Source organism: Ranitomeya variabilis, chromosome 2 (assembly GCF_051348905.1).
Source record: "Ranitomeya variabilis isolate aRanVar5 chromosome 2, aRanVar5.hap1, whole genome shotgun sequence".
Taxonomy (NCBI): domain Eukaryota; kingdom Metazoa; phylum Chordata; class Amphibia; order Anura; family Dendrobatidae; genus Ranitomeya; species Ranitomeya variabilis.
In genome coordinates this window covers 14570739-14587769 of record NC_135233.1, presented here as the reverse complement: position 1 = coordinate 14587769, position 17031 = coordinate 14570739, and the positions used below count along the sequence as shown (strand labels likewise).

Sequence of the window (17031 nt, the reverse complement as noted above, 5' to 3'; positions counted from 1 at the left end):
ATCTACTTTACAGGTCCTTCTCAAAAAATTAGCATATAGTGTTAAATTTCATTATTTACCATAATGTAATGATTACAATTAAACTTTCATATATTATAGATTCATTATCCACCAACTGAAATTTGTCAGGTCTTTTATTGTTTTAATACTGATGATTTTGGCATACAACTCCTGATAACCCAAAAAACCTGTCTCAATAAATTAGCATATTTCACCCGGCCAATCAAATAAAAGTGTTTTTTAATTACAAACAAAAAAACCATCAAATAATAATGTTCAGTTATGCACTCAATACTTGGTCGGGAATCCTTTGGCAGAAATGACTGCTTCAATGCGGCGTGGCATGGAGGCAATCAGCCTGTGACACTGCTGAGATGTTATGGAGGCCCAGGATGCTTCAATAGCGGCCTTAAGCTCATCCAGAGTGTTGGGTCTTGCGTCTCTCAACTTTCTCTTCACAATATCCCACAGATTCTCTATAGGGTTCAGGTCAGGAGAGTTGGCAGGCCAATTGAGCACAGAAATACCATGGTCAGTAAACCATTTACCAGTGGTTTTGGCACTGTGAGCAGGTGCCAGGTCGTGCTGAAAAATGAAATCTTCATCTCCATAAAGCATTTCAGCCGATGGAAGCATGAAGTGCTCCAAAATCTCCTGATAGCTAGCTGCATTGACCCTGCCCTTGATGAAACACAGTGGACCAACACCAGCAGCTGACATGGCACCCCACACCATCACTGACTGTGGGTACTTGACACTGGACTTCAGGCATTTTGGCATTTCCTTCTCCCCAGTCTTCCTCCAGACTCTGGCACCTTGATTTCCGAATGACATGCAAAATTTGCTTTCATCAGAAAAAAGTACTTGGGACCACTTAGCAACAGTCCAGTGCTGCTTCTCTGTAGAAAAAAAGTGGCTTTACCTGGGGAATGCGGCACCTGTAGCCCATTTCCTGCACACGCCTGTGCACGGTGGCTCTGGATGTTTCCACACCAGACTCAGTCCACTGCTTCCTCAGGTTCCCCAAGGTCTGGAATCGGTCCTTCTCCACAATCTTCCTCAGGGTCCGGTCACCTCTTCTCGTTGTACAGCGTTTTCTGCCACATTGTTTCCTTCCAACAGACTTACCATTGAGGTGCCTTGATACAGCACTCTGGGAACAGCCTATTTGTTGAGAAATTTCTTTCTGGGTCTTACCCTCTTGCTTGAGGGTGTCAATGATGGCCTTCTTGACATCTGTCAGGTCGCTAGTCTTACCCATGATGGGGGTTTTGAGTAATGAACCAGGCAGGGAGTTTTTAAAAGCCTCAGGTATCTTTTGCATGTGTTTAGAGTTAATTTGTTGATTCAGAAGATTAGGGTAATAGGTCGTTTAGAGAACCTTTTCTTGATATGCTAATTTATTGAGACAGGTTTTTTGGGTTATCAGGAGTTGTATGCCAAAATCATCAGTATTAAAACAATAAAAGACCTGACAAATTTCAGTTGGTGGATAATGAATCTATAATATATGAAAGTTTAATTGTAATCATTACATTATGGTAAATAATGAAATTTAACACTATATGCTAATTTTTTGAGAAGGACCTGTATATTTCACCACTTTTAAGATCTCTCCTTGCTGCTGGTAAATGAAGAAACGTCACAATGAGAGGCGGCTGTGCACATGGAGCGATGAGCTTTTTCAGATTCACTGTAATGAGCCGCATACAAGGCCCTCGGTCCCGACAGGTTTTAGTCTCGTTGCCGTTTTTCATTCATTGACCGCAAACATATATGTTAAAAATGGTGAGAAACTGACACTGTCGAGTTTTTAGTGTTTTGCTCTTTTATATGTTTGCACCAAATTCATCCTTCAATTTTCCGCCTTTTCTGAAGTCTATTTTATGTGTCGCCCATTGTTTTTGGTTTCCTTTATTGACGCTGGATATTGGGCAGAGTTCGGGGTTTACAGATGCTTTTTACTGATTCCTCATTTGTGACATTTCAAAACGTCACAAGATTTATCACAAATGTACTTCAGTCCCCCCATGGAGTAATATTATGTACGCCTGAAATTATTCCACCCCCCATGGAGTAATATTATGTACGCCTGAAATTATTCCACCCCCGATGGAGTAATATTATGTACGCCTGAAATTATTCCACCCCCCCCATGGAGTAATATTATGTACGCCTGAAATTATTCCACCCCCCATGGAGTAATATTATGTACACCTGAAATTATTCCACCCCCCATGGAGTAATATTATGTTCGCCTGAAATGTTTCCACCATCTTGTGAAACTTTTTGCACTAAAAGTCACAAAATTGGTTATAGGCAGAAAAAAAACAAAATGTTTGACTTTGCGCAAAATTCATGAACAGAGTGTGAGTTTGCTGTTTTGATGAATTTAGTGCAGAAAACGTCACAAAATTACACAAGACCAAAAAAGAAAACACAATGATGAATAAGTCCTTAATTTTTTGTGTGTGACTTTTTCCATTATTCAACATATATAAAAAAAAGTCCTGAAAAAATCCTTAAAAATTTTTTTTTACAAACATGTACCAGGTAGTGTGAGCAGAGAGTTCTGCTGCACACTTACATTTGCTCATTACAGGGGTCCGGGGTAAAAAGATGGAATAACTTTCAGAGAATTCAAAATGGCCGAACTTTATACAGAGGTGTTGACCTTCTAATAGACGTCTGGTGTAAAATCTGCCATAAGTAATGTATCAGTAATGTCAGTCATCCTGTGTAGTATCATTATATCACAGTGTGCATTTACACAGGAGAACTGCAGCTGACAGCGGCCATCGCTTATCCACTGGATACCGTACTGATATAGGTCAGTGGGGACTCTGAGACCCCTAATAACTGGTAGAAAGGTGAGTCTACAGATCCCCACAGACCCTCGCTCTCATTACTCCCTATGCCATTCTCTCTAAATACCATCTTTTTGCCCATAAAACCAGTAATGGTGCCGTATAGTATACAGGTCCTTCTCAAAAAATTAGCATATAGTGTTAAATTTCATTATTTACCATAATGTAATGATTACAATTAAACTTTCATATATTATAGATTCATTATCCACCAACTGAAATTTGTCAGGTCTTTTATTGTTTTAATACTGATGATTTTGGCATACAACTCCTGATAACCCAAAAAACCTGTCTCAATAAATTAGCATATCAAGAAAAGGTTCTCTAAATGACCTATTACCCTAATCTTCTGAATCAACTAATTAACTCTAAACACATGCAAAAGATACCTGAGGCTTTTAAAAACTCCCTGCCTGGTTCATTACTCAAAACCCCCATCATGGGTAAGACTAGCGACCTGACAGATGTCAAGAAGGCCACCATTGACACCCTCAAGCAAGAGGGTAAGACCCAGAAAGAAATTTCTCAACAAATAGGCTGTTCCCAGAGTGCTGTATCAAGGCACCTCAATGGTAAGTCTGTTGGAAGGAAACAATGTGGCAGAAAACGCTGTACAACGAGAAGAGGTGACCGGACCCTGAGGAAGATTGTGGAGAAGGACCGATTCCAGACCTTGGGGAACCTGAGGAAGCAGTGGACTGAGTCTGGTGTGGAAACATCCAGAGCCACCGTGCACAGGCGTGTGCAGGAAATGGGCTACAGGTGCCGCATTCCCCAGGTAAACAGCGGCAGAAGCGCCTGACCTGGGCTACAGAGAAGCAGCACTGGACTGTTGCTAAGTGGTCCCAAGTACTTTTTTCTGATGAAAGCAAATTTTGCATGTCATTCGGAAATCAAGGTGCCAGAGTCTGGAGGAAGACTGGGGAGAAGGAAATGCCAAAATGCCTGAAGTCCAGTGTCAAGTACCCACAGTCAGTGATGGTGTGGGGTGCCATGTCAGCTGCTGGTGTTGGTCCACTGTGTTTCATCAAGGGCAGGGTCAATGCAGCTAGCTATCAGGAGATTTTGGAGCACTTCATGCTTCCATCGGCTGAAATGCTTTATGGAGATGAAGATTTCATTTTCCAGCACGACCTGGCACCTGCTCACAGTGCCAAAACCACTGGTAAATGGTTTACTGACCATGGTATTACTGTGCTCAATTGGCCTGCCAACTCTCCTGACCTGAACCCCATAGAGAATCTGTGGGATATTGTGAAGAGAAAGTTGAGAGACGCAAGACCCAACACTCTGGATGAGCTTAAGGCCGCTATTGAAGCATCCTGGGCCTCCATAACATCTCAGCAGTGTCACAGGCTGATTGCCTCCATGCCACGCCGCATTGAAGCAGTCATTTCTGCCAAAGGGTTCCCGACCAAGTATTGAGTGCATAACTGAACATTATTATTTGATGGTTTTTTTGTTTGGTATTAAAAAACACTTTTATTTGATTGGTCGGGTGAAATATGCTAATTTATTGAGACAGGTTTTTTGGGTTATCAGGAGTTGTATGCCAAAATCATCAGTATTAAAACAATAAAAGACCTGACAAATTTCAGTTGGTGGATAATGAATCTATAGTATATGAAAGTTTAATTGTAATCATTACATTATGGTAAATAATGAAATTTAACACTATATGCAAATTTTTTGAGAAGGACCTGTATTAGACTAAAACAGATGTTGAAACATAATGGTTGACAAAGATCTGATGGATTAATTGCCAAGAAAACAAACTTTTACCAAATAGTCTAAAAATGTTGTATGTGTCCAGTAGGCGATCCTGAGCCCGGCAAACATGAAGCACTTGCAAGGTTTGGGACCTCCTCCCGAGCACCTGCAACTTAATTTGCATATTCGATTGTTCTTGAGACTGTTTACTTGGCAGTTCTAATTCTCCTACCTATTAGAGCCCACTGCCCGGGGGTGTTAATGGGCAGAGGAGGGCTGACTGCCCTGGTGTCTGTGCGAAGTGTAGGCAATAAAACATGAAATTAATTTACCTTGAAGAAAAGTTTGGAGTTCCTTGTGCTTGATGTTCCCCTGCTGGAGGTCGACCCTCAGTGCCAGGAGCAGTGTGAACAGGAGCCTATGCTTCTCATAGAAACCTCTGGTGTAGTATCTATACGCCTCGTAAGTTAGATATTCAGCGATGTTGCTTTTTCGTTTGTGGAGGTGAGGACTTCTGTCTGATCTGTGAGATAACACAAGGGCAGGATTGAGGCTCGGATTGATCATGTGAAGGGAGGGAATAACGTCCTCCTACCTGGCGATGGATCTATCGAACAGCTTGAGGAACTGTCTGAGTGACGTTGAGTACATGGCATTGACCGTGCTCATCTCCGAGGCCAGGAAATACAGGATGCTTCCCCGGGAGGCGACGGGGTGATATTCCACCTGGGCTTTGCTGATTTTCACTTCTGTGTCGGCGGCGATGAAAAGCTTCTCGCTCAAGTCACTGACAATCTGCTGAGTAATTCTCAGGACGTCTGCCAGAGATTTGTCTTCCACCAGAGATCCTGACAATGAGGAATAAACTGTTATTAGTCAGCATTCGCCCCATATCACTGGACTAATGTGGGATTAGAGATAAGAAACCAGAGTAATTTCCCTACGGAGAAGTCCAGAAGCGGCGGAATAATTCAGCTGAATACCTTGCCACAAATGTGCAGCGATTCTGATGCTAAATCCACATGTGCTGGAGATTCACCACAAATTTCCCTCCTATACATTAAAGCCGGTTTCACACGTCAGTGGCTCCGGTACGTGAGGTGACAGTTTCCTCACGTACCGGAGACACTGACACACGTAGACCCATAAAAATCAATGCATCTGTTCAGATGTCATTGATTTTTTGCGGACCGTGTCTCCGTGTGCCAAACACGGAGACATGTCAGTGTTCGTGGGAGCGCACGTATTACACGGACCCATTAAAGTCAATGGGTCCGTGTAAAACACGGACCTCACACGGACGTTCTCCGTCTGGGGTCCGTGTGCGTGCAGGAGACAGCGCTACAGTAAGCGCTGTCCCCCCCACTGGTGCTGAAGCCGCCATTCATATGTTCCCTGCAGCAGCGTTTGCTGCAGAGAAAATATGAATAATAGTGTTTAAAATAAAGATCTATGTGTCCCCCGCCCTCCCACCCCCTGTGCGCCCCCCCGCCCCCTGTGCACCCCCCCGCTGTTCAGAAAATACTCACCCACTCCCACGTAGGCTGTCACTCCTTCCTCTCTGCCCCGCGCCTCCTACTGTATGCGGTCACGTGGGGCCGCTCATTTACAATCATGAATAGTCGGCTCCGCCCCTATGGGAGGTGGAGCCACATATTCATGACTGTAAATGATCGGCCCCACGTGACCGCATACACTAGAAGCCGCGGCCAGACCAGGAAGCAGCGAGGGAGGTGGGTAAGTATTTTCTGAACATGGGGGGGGGCGGCGCACAGGGGGTGGGGGGGCGGCGGACACATAGATCTTTATTTTAAACAACATTATTCATATTTTCTCTGCAGCAAACGCTGCTGCAGGGAACATATGAATCGCGGCTTCAGCACGATGCAGAGTACCACACGCGTGGGTACCACATGCTCCGTGTGGTACCCACTCGCCATACGGGCGGCACACGTGTGCCGCCCATATGGCCTACGTGAGTTCCCAGGCACACGGACACGGATAACTCCGGTACCGATTTATTCCGGTACCGGAATTATCTGGACGTGTGGGACAGCCCTAAAAGGGTGGAAACTGTGGTGAAACACCACGGAAAACTGTAACATCATGGACTTGGTGAACCTTTAAAAATCCGCAGATGGAAACATTACGGGGCGTGCGGCTGAGATCAGTCACATGCATCGTGCGGAGGATTTCACCTGTGGAAATCATCAGTAAATCCACCATGTGGACTGGGCCAAACAGGCTTAGTAAAATGATTGTAAGCCATGAATGCTGCAATTCAAAGACAGAAAGCAGAGATCCTAACTAGGAGAGGAGGTGACACAAAGTAGACGAGAAAGCTGCGGGCACTGTCCATTATAAAGTGGATGAATTGGCAAAGTGCAGACGAATCTCTGTGCACTGATCAGATACATGAGATTGCAGATACCGGTCATTGCACTCAGCCGCAGCAGCAGACTGTCCTCCAGCTCCCTCATTCTGCGCGTGTTCACATTAACCTCCTGCATCAGATTAATTCTCTCCGCTTCCAGCTCCTGTAAAACATCAGAGAAGGCTGAGTGTCCGCACGGAATCTACACCGAGTGCAAGAAGATACTGCGCTGTGTAGTCAGATGCATTGTACTGGCGTGAGCTGAATGGGCATAAAATAAAACAACTACTTACCTGTGATTACAAGGCTGCCGCAATCACCAGCTACCCACAAGACCGCTGCAGCCAATCACTGGCCTCAGAGGGCTTATAGCGCAGCCATTGATTGGCTGAAGCTTCACTATATTCCGGATCGATGGACAGATGGATCTTACACATTGGGGCCTATCTATAAAGCTTAATAAGACTGAACCAAAAAAACGAACGTGTTTCATGACTTGAACCACATGTTATGTATCACAGGCTCGGTGCCTTCTCTGACAAGTGTGTGGCTTAAACGGATGAGTGCTATGGGAGAAAACGTCACTTAGCGCCCCCGGACCAGGGTTAATCTATGGGGCAGCTCACATCACCACTTTTTTTTTCAAGCGTTTTCTATGTGCGTGTAAAATTGCAGCATGCTCTGATTGTACGAGTATATCGTCCGAGTCTCGCCAATGCAAGCCTATGGGTGCAAGAAAACATTGGACACCTCTCGGACCATGCGCGTGCTGTCCGATGTTTACGCACCGGTTTCCTTTGAAAAGCCGGCAATTCATGTGCGTTGTACAGTAAAATCACACTGACAGGCTACAATAGAATAGATATATATGCATAGAATACATAGATATATAGATGTCCGTGACAAACGCACACACATATATATATGTATATATTGCATAGAGAGACAGATAGAAGAAAAGCCGGTAATTCATCTGCCATATTCTGTAAAATCACTGCAGGAGCCGACAGGATAGAAGAGATGGATTACATACAGTAATTACATATTGAACAGACAGATATATAGATGTCAGTGACAAATACAATTAGTATAGTGTGCGTGCAAATTACTGGACATGTATTTAATTAATAAAAGATTATTTTTCCGAAAAAAATGGCTTGGGCTCCCACACAATTTTCATAACCAGCAGAGGGAAAGCCGACGACTGGGGGCCAATGTTTATAGCCTGGGAAGGGGGTAATACCCATGGAGCTTCCCAGGCTATTAATATCAGCTCACAGCTGTATACTTAGCCTTTACTGGCTATTAAAATGGGGGACCCCCCAAAAAAATGAAGTGGGGTCTCCCCATAATTAGTAACCAGCAAAGGCTATGCAGACAGCTGCGGGCTGAAATTAATAGCCTAGGAGGGGGCCATGGATACTGCCCCCCTGGCTAAAAACATCAGCTCTCAGCCGCACCAGAAAAGTTCTGGCACTTAGCCTCGCTCTTCCCACTTGCCCTGTAGCGGTGGCAAGTGAGGTAATAGTTGGGGGGGTTAGTAATGGAGAGGCGTCAATCAGACGCCCCCATTACTAACCCCATAGTCACATTGTAAGAAGATGCGACCGTCCAGGCTGACAACCACTGGTGAATGAGATGCTGTGAGCGTCTGGCACCACACAGACACCATCTACGCTTCTTCTATTCCCCGATACAGACATCGACTACTCAAGTGGATACGGCTTGCATTGTCGGTCCTATCAATGCGTGACTTACTATAGTCATCACCTAGTACGTAACTGATGAAGGTCCAGAGGAAAGAAACATTTTTGGTACTACAATAAAATCTTTTCATATCACAGCATTAAGTTGAGTGCCAGGTCTTTTCTATTTTATCTCTGTATTGTGACATCATTATGTCTATTATCCCTGTATTGTGACATCACTGTGTGTATTATCCCTGTACTCTGACATCACTGTGTATTATCCCTGTACTGTGACATCACTGTGTATATTATCCCTGTACTGTGACATCACTGTGTGTATTATCCCTGTACTGTGACATCACTGTGTGTATTATCCCTGTACTGTGACATTACTGTGTATATTATCCCTGTACTGTGACATCACTGTGTGTATTATCCCTGTACTGTGACATCACTGTGTATATTATACCTGTACTGTGACATCACTGTATGTATTATCCCTGTACTGTGACATCACTGTGTGTATTGTCCCTGTATTGTGACATCACAGTGTGTATTATCCCTGTACTGTGACATCACTGTGTATATTATCCCTGTACTGTGACATCACTGTGTGTATTATCCCTGTACTGTGACATCTCTGTGTATATTATCCCTGTACTGTGACATCACCGTGTGTATTATCTCTGTACTGTGACATCTCTGTGTATATTATCTCTGTACTGTGACATCACTCTGTGTATATTCCTGTACTGTGGCATCACTGTGTGTATTATCCCTGTACTGTGACATCACTGTGTTTATTATCTCTGTACTGTGACATCACTGTGTGTATTATCCCTGTACTGTGACATCACTGTGTGTATTATCCCTGTACTGCGACATCACTGTGTGTATTGTCTCTGTACTGTGACATCACTGTGTGTATTATCCCTGTACTGTGACATCACTGTGTGTATTATCCCTGTACTGTGACATCACTGTGTGTATTATCCCTGTACTGTGACATCACTGTGTGTATTATCCCTGTACTGTGACATCACTGTGTGTATTATCCCTGTACTGTGACATCACTGTGTGTATTATCCCTGTACTGTGATATTACTGTGTGTATTATCCCTGTACTGTGACATCACTATGTTTATTATCTCTGTACTGTGACATCACTGTGTTTATTATCTCTGTACTGTGACATCACTGTGTTTATTATCCCTGTACTGTGACATCACTGTGTGTATTATCCCTGTACTGTGACATCACTGTGTGTATTATCCCTGTACTGTGACATCACTGTGTGCATTATCCCTGTACTGTGACATCACTGTGTGCATTATCCCTGTACTGTGACATCACTGTGTGCATTATCCCTGTACTGTGACATCACTGTGTGTATTATCCCTGTACTGTGACATCACTGTGTGTATTATCTCTGTACTGTGACATCACTGTGTGTATTATCCCTGTACTGTGACATCACTGTGTATTATCTCTGTACTGTGACATCACTGTGTGTATTATCTCTGTACTGTGACATCACTGTGTATTATCCCTGTACTGTGACATCACTGTGTGTATTATCTCTGTACTGTGACATCACTGTGTGTATTATCCCTGTACTGTGACATCACTGTGTATTATCTCTGTACTGTGACATCACTGTGTGTATTATCTCTGTACTGTGACATCACTGTGTGTATTATCTCTGTACTGTGACATCACTGTGTGTATTATCCCTGTACTGTGACATCACTGTGTGTATTATCTCTGTACTGTGACATCACTGTGTGCATTATCCCTGTACTGTGACATCACTGTGTGTATTATCCCTGTACTGTGACATCACTGTGTGTATTATCCCTGTACTGTGACATCACTGTGTATTATCCCTGTACTGTGACATCACTGTGTATTATCCCTGTACTGTGACATCACTGTGTATTATCCCTGTACTGTGACATCACTGTGTATTATCTCTGTACTGTGACATCACTGTGTGTATTATCTCTGTACTGTGACATCACTGTGTGTATTATCTCTGTACTGTGACATCACTGTGTGTATTCTCCCTGTATTGTGACATCACTGGGTAAATTATCTATTTATCTCTGTGCTGTCAGCCACCGTCTTGGCTGTATAATGCTCTTCCTCAGTAGATTTATGACTAAGGTGACAGGAGGCTGGAACCATTCACGTAGTACATTACTCAATAGCCGATTTTCGGGTTATGCCGGGGACGCCGTTACCTGCTGCTCCGCCAGGACAACTCTTCCCAGCAGCAGCTTGTCCAGTCCTGTCTTTGTGACACTGAAGTCTATTATTGAGGTCTTTGCATTTATTTCCGGAGTGAAGACAGGATTTGGCAGCTTACTGGTCATGTAGAGTCTGAACGTGTCCACTACATCCACCACTTTAAGTCCAACTTTCACCTGCATTAAAGACAAAATAATGGTGCAATTGATAATCAAGCTGAACAGCGGCATGACCAAGTAATATGTTTAATAACCCAACATGTTTTTCAATATTTGCATACGTTTTTCTACAACCAAGGTAGGTGAAGAAATAAATGCAATGATTGATGTGGGAAGCGCCCTCTGTGCTTATCCATTATAGTAACTGAAAACAAGCACCACGTTTCCTGTGTGTCGTCTACTGATCATAATGGGGTTATCGGCAATCCTATACAAAGGTCATCACTTTTAGGCTCTGTTCACATATCCAGTAACACTGCGCAAGAAATTTCCGGGAAGTTCTTGTCCCCTGAGAAAATGTGATTTATAGATTTTGATACGCTGAACATGAATATGTGCTCCAAAAGTCTGTATCACGCAAGGTTTTTAACCCCCTTCATGACCGGAGCTTTTTTTGATTTTTCGTTTTTCGCTCCCCTTCTTTCCAGAGCCATAACTTTTTTCTTTTTCTGTCAATATGGCCGTGTGAGGACTTATTTTTTGCGGGACGATCTGACGTTTTTAGTGATACCACATATGTGCAGATAAGTTCTTTTGATTGCCCGTTATTGCATTTGAATGCAATGTCGTGGCGACCAAAACAAAATATAATTCAAGGGCGTTTTGAGTTTTTAATCGCTAAGCCATTAAGCGATCAGGTGAATTCTTTTTTTTTTTATTGATAGATCGGGCGATTCTGAACGCAGCGATACTAAATATGTGTAGGTTTGATTTTTTTTTTTTTATTGTTTTATTTTGATTGGGGCGAAAGGGGGGGTGCACAGAGAACGTATCTGCACAAAGTGGTATTAAAAACGTCAGCTCGTCCTGCAAAAAATAAGCCTTCACACGGCCATATTGATGAAAAAATAAAAACGTTATGGGTCTGGAAAGAAGGGGAGCGAAAAATGAAAAAAGCTCCTGTCATGAAAGGGTTAAAAACCTTACGTGATGCAGACTTTTGGAGAACATATTCATGTTCAGCAAATCAAAATCTATAAGATACAATAAAATTTTCTCAGGGGAGAAGAACTTCCCTGAAATTTGTTGCGCAGTGTAATCTGTGTTTTTAGAATTGTGACAGAATAATATAATGTTTTGTATCAGTTTTAAAAAACCTTACGTGATAGGAAAAATCGGAAGTCATTTCTGAAATCAGCATGAAAAAAATCTATCAGGAATAGTGATGAGCGAGAATACTCGTTACTCGGGTTTTCCCCAGCATGCTCAGGTGTCCTCCGAGTATTTATGACTGCTCGGAGATTTAGTTTTCATCGCCGCAGCTGAATGATTTACAGCTATTAGCCAGGCTGAGTACATGTGGGGATTCCCTAGCAACCAGGCCACCCCCACATGTACTCAGCCTGGCTAGTAGGTGGAAATCATTCAGCTGAGAATGAAAACTAAATCTCCACGAGCACTAAAAAATACTCGGAGATCACCCGAGCGTGCTCTGGAAAACCCGAGCAACAAGTATATTCGCTCATCACTAGTCAGGAACACTCAAAATTGTCCGAGGGACAAAACCTTTGTAACACAGTGTAATCATCCGTTAGAATGGATTCAGCAGAAATCAGTTAACAAAAAAGTTTTGCAGACACAACTTTTTTTGTCCAACCAAAGAAACACATTTCAACTGGATCTGTTTTTTTTTTTTTTTTTTTTAAGTCTATGGAAAACATCTATGTTAATTAGACATCAGGTTTTTTTCGTTTGTAAAGGATGTGTTATTTGCTCACTGGAGCAGTATCAAATGGAAGGAAACTGATGTTAACTGATCCGTTGTCCATAGACTTCAATGTTAAAAAAATGGATCTAACTGAAATCAGTTCTTATAGAAACGGACAAAAAATGTGTCTGCACAATTTTTTGGACAATGGATTGCTGCTGTATCCGTTCTAAAGCATGGTTACTGGACATGTGAACATAGCCTTATATCAGTGGGACTGTGCTGCTCAGCTGTATAAAGGGGTTGAATGGACCATGTGAGCGATGGAGCCTCTTCATTGTTTAGATGGGCTATCACACCGGTGTGTATTTGTACACATTGCACTCTATGCTCAAGTGAAAGGGACAAAGCAGCGATACAAGGAGTCCGTGTCACTCAGGATTCTCTGCTCTCACAGCGGATGTCGGCCAAGACCCAGAGACGGGAGGTACACATTGGCACAAATACGATCACCCTGTGTACGGTGTGGATCGTCATCTCCAGTGCACAGGAGCGCAGAATAAAAGAGTAAAACATTTATAGGACTGTTGTACGGTGTATGTGGGGCGGATAGCAGGGGGTAAGAGAGCTCCAGTACCTTATTAAAGGGATTGCCTGAGATTTCAACCATTTACACCAGCTGGAAATATTAGAAAATAAGCTGTCCTGATTAGGTAAAGGCTTCGGGCGTCATGAATCTGATATCGGCTGTGTCACTGCAGATGTGAATTTCAGAGACAGCCCCTCAATAATAAGGAGAGGCCTGCCAGTCTAGGAGAGCAGAGAGAAGCCACCAGGACCTGCCTCAGATCAGGCGTCCATGGTACATAGCACCCGGGCAGATTTTCACAGTAGATTTTCCATGTACCGCTGCAGCCCATCAGAGTGTATTATTATTATTATTTATTGTTATAGCGCCATTCATTCCATGGCGCTTTACATGTGAGGAGGGGTGTACATAATAAAAACAAGTACAATAATCTTAAACAATACAAGTCATAACTGGTACAGGAGGAGAGAGGACCCTGCCCGCGAGGGCTCACAATCTACAAGGGATGGGTGAGGATACAGTAGGCGAGGATAGAGCTGGTCATGCAGTACGCCAGTGACTGACGCCAGCTGCCCGCGGTTCCCGCTGTTTGTTTTGTTGCAGCGTTATTGTGTCATACATCCCGGGTGAGGACTGGCTCTCATCACGGTCCTCGGTGTAAGAAACATCTTTGATGCAGGGACCACAACACCTTCAGTGCTAGGAAGGCGGGAAAACAGGATTTGTGGTTACGCACCATAAAATCTGTGCCTGAGAGCCTTCACTGGGGACACAGGAAACCATGGGTGTATGCTGCTGTCACTAGGAGGCTGACATTGTGCACAAAAAAGGTATCTCCTCCTCCGCAGTGTCCACCCCACCGACCGGCACTAGGGTTAATAAGTGTAGCTTAGTGTTAGTAGGAGGTGGACACGGCTCTTTCACTAGACCAGGGTCTACCTGGGTTTTTGTCGTTTTTCCCTTTTTTATCTTTTAACTGTTTCTTCTCCTTTACCTCTGGAGGGATGCAGTGTGAACAGTTGCACTGTACTCCCACGTAGAGACTATGAGTACGGCGTGAACAGCCACCCCGTGTCCTCACATGTGTAGCTGGCAGGATCCCAACCTCTAACACATGAAGAGTTTAGGTGGTCCGATCATGGTCCTGGCCCCCGTCTCCTACTCACTCGTCCACCAGAGCCTGTCGGTTTCAGGAAGCACGGACATCCCTCATCCCCAAGGGCGTCTAACTAAGGTCTTATCTTCAGGATGGAATGGTACAGCGCCTTTCTTCTCTCCATCAGGTTTCCGGTTCAGAGGTGATAAAGGAGAAGAGTCAGGAAAAGAGGAAGATAAAGAAGAAGGTGAAGGAGAAGGTAAAGAAGAAATGAAGTCAGGGATGAAGACAGAGATTGGAAGGAAGGCTGAGGTCTTTCTGCCCCCCCAACCCTCCTTTTCTTCTAGGGTTTTTGAATTAGTTATGGTCGCAGAGTGTTACCCTATGGCTAGATTTTCGGCATAGACCTTATTCATCTATATGGGGTCTGCTCCTTCTCATTTCTAGCTACTTTGGGGGTGCAGGGTTACCTTACAGGTAATTTCTGGGCCTCCACACTAACATTCAATGACTCAGCAGCTGCCTTTTTAAATCTATGCCCCGCCTTCAGCGCAGCTTAGCCCCGGAGGTTAGCCCCACCCCCTCTTCCCAACATCTTTTCTCCAGCCCGTCACTGGCCCACCTCCTCTTCTGTCTCTGGCGGTTAACACTCCGCCTCCTTCTCCCGCCCATTTCTGTCATGCCCCCTCCTCTTAGCTCTGGCGGTTAACACTCCGCCTCCTTCTCCCGCCCATTGCTGTCACGCCCCCTCCTCTTCTGTCTCCGGCGGTTAACACTCCGCCTCCTTCTCCCGCCCGTTGCTGTCACGCCCCCACCTCTTCTATCTCCGGCGGTTAACACTCCGCCTCCTTCTCCAGCCCATCACTGGCCCACCTCCTCTTCTGTCTCCGGCGGTTAACACTCTGCCTTCTTCTCCCGCCCGTTGCTGTCACGCCCCCTCCTCTTAGCTCCGGCGGTTAACACTCCGCCTCCTTCTCCAGCTCATCACTGGCAAGCCTCCTCTTCTGTCTCCGGCGGTTAACACTCCGCCTCCTTCTCCCGCCCATTGCTCACGCCCCCTCCTCTTTGCTCCGGCGGTTAGCACCGCCTCCGCCCAGCCTCATTGAGCAGGCCTTTCTGGGTCACACCCCCTTGTGTCTCCTCAGTGGCGCGTATTCTGCGTGCACTTTTCCTCTCTGTGGGTCCTCCTCATCCTACCAACATCTGGACCCAGAAGGTGGCACCTCTCTGCAGGAACTCGTATCTCCTTCGCCCTGCTGGTTTCCTGTGTCACCCAATGAAGCAATAGAGAAATTAACATTTTTTATGGCTGAAAACACCGCCTTTCTCAAACTCCTGGACAACTGATGTAATAAATGATGGCATCCTCTTATGAACGAGGCCGATTTAATAATTACAAGATTATGTGTCACATCAAAGTACAAACCTTAAAGGAGGTTCCAGATTTAATAAAGTTTTGTTCTAATATGTTATCCAAAGATGGATCGAGCTCTTCTCCAATATCTTCAATGAGAAGGGGCCTTCCTGATGACAGGCAGTCGTCCAGATGGGTGCAGAACGATTTGTGACTGACCGAGGTCACCTGCGACATAGGAGATTATTGTCAGGGCCTTTACAACCGGTGGTTAGTGAGAGCTAAATGTATTGTGTTCCTGCTACATCTGATTTATCCCGTCTGTGCCTGTTGTTACTGTCTTTGGGCTGTCCCACACGTCCAGATAATTCCGGTACCGGAATAAATCGGTACCGGAGTTATCCGTGTCCGTGTGCCTGGGAACTCACGTAGGCCATACGTGCGGCACACGTGTGCCACCCGTATGGCGAGTGGGTACCACACGGAGCGTGTGGTACCCACGCGTGTGGTACCCTGCATCGCGCTGAAGCCGCGATTCATATGTTCCCTGCAGCAGCGTTTGCTGCAGAGAAAATATGAATAACAGTGTTTAAAATAAAGATCTATGTGTGCGCCGCCCTCCCACCCCCTGTGCGCCCCCCCCGCTGTTCTGAAAATACTTACCCGCCTCCCTCGCTGCTTTCTGGTCTGGCCGCGGCTTCTAGTGTATGCGGTCACGTGGGGCCGATCATTTACAGTCATGAATATGTGGCTCCACCTCCCATAGGGGCGGAGCCGACTATTCATGATTGTAAATGAGCGGCCCCACGTGACCGCATACAGTAGGAGGCGCGGGGCAGAGAGGAAGGAGTGACAGCCTACGTGGGAGTGGGTGAGTATTTTCAGGACAGCGGGGGGGCGCACAGGGGGTGGGGGGGCGGCGGTCACATAGATCTTTATTTTAAACACTATTATTCATATTTTCTCTGCAGCAAACGCTGCTGCAGGGAACATATGAATCGCGGATTCAGCACCATGTGGGGGGGACAGCGCTTACTGTAGCGCTGTCTCCTGCACGCACACGGACCCCAGACGGAGAACGTCCGTGTGAGGTCCGTGTTTTACACGGACCCATTGACTCTATTGGGTCCGTGTAATACGTGCGCTCCCACGAACACTGACATGTCTCCGTGTTTGGCACACGGAGACACGATCCGCAAAAAATCAATGACATCTGAACAGATGCATTGATTTTTAT

General features: G+C 45.0%; 1 protein-coding gene across 6 annotated transcripts in view; it reads right to left on the bottom strand.

The window, feature by feature from the left end:
• The window catches only part of DNAH8 (dynein axonemal heavy chain 8), a 411047-nt gene that overhangs the window by 37967 nt on the left and 356049 nt on the right, over positions 1-17031 (bottom strand). For all 6 annotated transcript variants that reach the window (XM_077282008.1, XM_077282010.1, XM_077282011.1 and 3 more), the window contains 5 exons: positions 15867-16022; positions 10883-11065; positions 7009-7114; positions 5173-5425; positions 4910-5100 (listed from right to left, as the gene is read on the bottom strand). In XM_077282008.1, the coding sequence (XP_077138123.1) occupies positions 4910-5100; positions 5173-5425; positions 7009-7114; positions 10883-11065; positions 15867-16022 (889 nt within the window). The remainder of the gene's footprint in view (positions 1-4909; positions 5101-5172; positions 5426-7008; positions 7115-10882; positions 11066-15866; positions 16023-17031) is intronic.